This window comes from Octodon degus, unplaced genomic scaffold, assembly GCF_000260255.1.
Source record: "Octodon degus isolate 3935 unplaced genomic scaffold, OctDeg1.0 scaffold00027, whole genome shotgun sequence".
Lineage (NCBI taxonomy): Eukaryota > Metazoa > Chordata > Mammalia > Rodentia > Octodontidae > Octodon > Octodon degus.
The window spans coordinates 1,470,119-1,472,581 of NW_004524603.1; the positions used below are offsets into that span (position 1 = coordinate 1,470,119).

The 2,463-nt window shown below is 48.7% G+C and overlaps 1 protein-coding gene across 1 annotated transcript in view; it reads right to left on the bottom strand.

Annotated features, from left to right (window-relative positions):
* Nucleotides 1-2,462, bottom strand: part of Nom1 (nucleolar protein with MIF4G domain 1) — a gene marked incomplete at its 5' end in the record, with an annotated part of 16,806 nt that extends 14,344 nt beyond the window's left edge. The window contains 2 exons of the mRNA XM_023712739.1: nt 1,587-1,714; nt 1,926-2,462. Of these exons, the coding sequence (XP_023568507.1) occupies nt 1,587-1,714; nt 1,926-2,462 (665 nt within the window). The remainder of the gene's footprint in view (nt 1-1,586; nt 1,715-1,925) is intronic.
* Nucleotide 2,463: the final 1 nt, after the last annotated feature.

A 2,463-nucleotide genomic window follows, 5' to 3' on the forward strand; every position in this document is an offset into this window, starting at 1 on the left:
TTTTTGCGGAACTGGGGATTGAACTCAGATCCTTGCTTTTGCCAGTCAAGCGCTTATCTTACTGAGCCATCTCCCTGGCCCCTATAAATGCTTATTTCTAGTTTTTTAAAATTACTTTTCCTTCACATTCTGTAAGGACTTAAAGTTCAACATATCAATACTTGATGGAAAATACCTGTTGCATAATATGCCTAAGATGTTTGATATTTAGACAGAGGATAAACCGAACTGCATATGCTGCAGATTAATAATAAGCTCTCTTCTGGAGGGTTAACAACCTAAGTTAGCAGATCAAAAATTGGATAAAAGGAGGGCTGCAAGGACAGCCAACATTTTGGCCCTAGCCTTTCAAGGTCGGTGAAGACTCAGGACATAGGAGAAACTATACTGTAACAACATGTAACTCAGTTGTGCTCCACATTTTCTGACCAAGGTTATGGAGCCACAGAGGAATGTGAATGATGATGTAGAGTGTGCCTAAGGAGAGTCACATGGAGAGAAAACATTCTCTCAGGCTTTCACAGAGAGCACATTGGTCAAGCAATGGCCGTGACTCATCCTCATGGCTGACACTGACAAACGATCTACAAAGTGCGGTACAGGGCTACAGGATAAATCCTGAGGGGACTTGACTGACCTTATCAGATACAAAAGTTACATGTCTTGTTGCATAGGTCTTGCTTTATCTTGGTCTTAACCATCCAGCAGAAAAGTATAAAAATGAGGTATATAAAGTTATGCCATATTAATATGATGAGCTGTAAAAGCTCAAGTCATTAACTTCTGAGGATAACCCACTAGTATTATAGACTGCTAGACAGTGTTGGATTGTTTAGCTGAATTCAAGCACCTATAGTATTTAGATGCCAATAGAATACCCACCTCTGACAAAACTAAACAAAAAAAAGGGGATACAAAGGAAAGACCATTTTGTATTTGCATATACAAAACAGGATAGATATACAGCTTCTTTTGCTTAATTCAATGAGAAGAAAGACGTGTACTGAGTGTTTGGGCAAGAAATCCTGTCTGCTTCTTTTTTTTAATTTTTACTTTTCTGTCTGCTTCTTGTACTGTGGATAACCATTAAGAAGATAACAATGTACAATGTATTTGATTATCTAAACTGTCCTATTAATCAGCTTTGAAACTGTCTCATTCATATTTGTTTCTCAAAAAAATAAAATTAAAAAAAAAGATGGGTGGTAGGTAATGAGGTCCTGTCTAAGCAGTGTCCAATCAAACTTCTGGACAATGGGAAACACAGACGTGAACAGCGACCTGGGGCATGAAGACCACATTCCCCACCAGCATGCCTGACGGCAAGGTCTCCTCTGCTGCTCCTGGGGTGACATGGAAGCCACGCTCCTTTCCTTCACGCTGCCCACAGTCACAGTGGTGGTGCAGACCTGGGGGAACTCACAGTACTAAACAGCTGGGCACCATCTCCTTCTCAAGGCGAGAGTCCCAGTGCATCAGGACAGGAACACGAAGGAGCCGCAAATGGCCAGTTCTGTAGTTCTGGTCAGTTTCTGTATTTTCAGAAGCAGACAACCTCTTGAAGTGACAAAACTATGCAAGGTTACCTGTTAATGAGGCCTTTGACCTGCTTCTTCAGCCTTTCCAGTTCTGCCTTCTTGTGGACATCCGCAGTTTCCAGGGCTGGCCTCCCTTGAGGTGGGATGCACTTTTCACTGAGATCACCAAGACACTCCTTGAAAAGAGAACAAACAGCAAGTAATCGACACTGGCCGGATCCCATTGTTTCCCGTGCTTTATGCACATTTAAGTAGTAAAATCCAAGAACAGCAGCTGCTCTTCCTCACCCCAGCTGTATAACCACGAGGCCCACTGGGAGCTCAGCAGGCTGAAGCCCTCCTCTGGCCCCACCGCTAACACCTGCTGCGCTCTGCTCCCCACTGCACCTGAGCAGTGGTGTCCCCATTCTCCAAACTCCCATGGTTCAAATCTTCATTTTCTGCAAAGCGGACTCTCTTCCTCCCCCTCTTCTCCCGCGTTCCGCCTCCCACTTCTTCCCAGCTTTCTGGGTCCACAGCCTCGTCGGCGGCGTTCTCCACATTTTCGTCCTCGTCCCCCTCGCTCTCGCAGCCGCCATCGAGGTCGCCCTCGCTCTCGGGGAGCGTTTCGTCCTCGTCGTCGTCCTCCCCGTCCTGCTCCTCCTCCCCGCTGCTCTCGTACAGGCCGCTGCCGCCCGCCCCGGGCTCCAGGGCCCCCAAGATGTAGTCCAGCCCGTCGCGCGTGAAGCTCAGCGGCACGGAGCTGCCGTCGCCCTTCTTCTTGCGCTTGTTCAGGCCGAGGCAGCGCTCCAGCTTCCGGATCTCGCGGTCCTCCTCCTCGTTGGCCGCCAGCAGGGCCCGCTTCCGGGCGGCGGCGGCGGCGGCCGAGGGGCTGGGCCTCCCCGGGCGAGCCTGGGGCTCGAGGGGCCCCTTAGTCCGCGAAGCC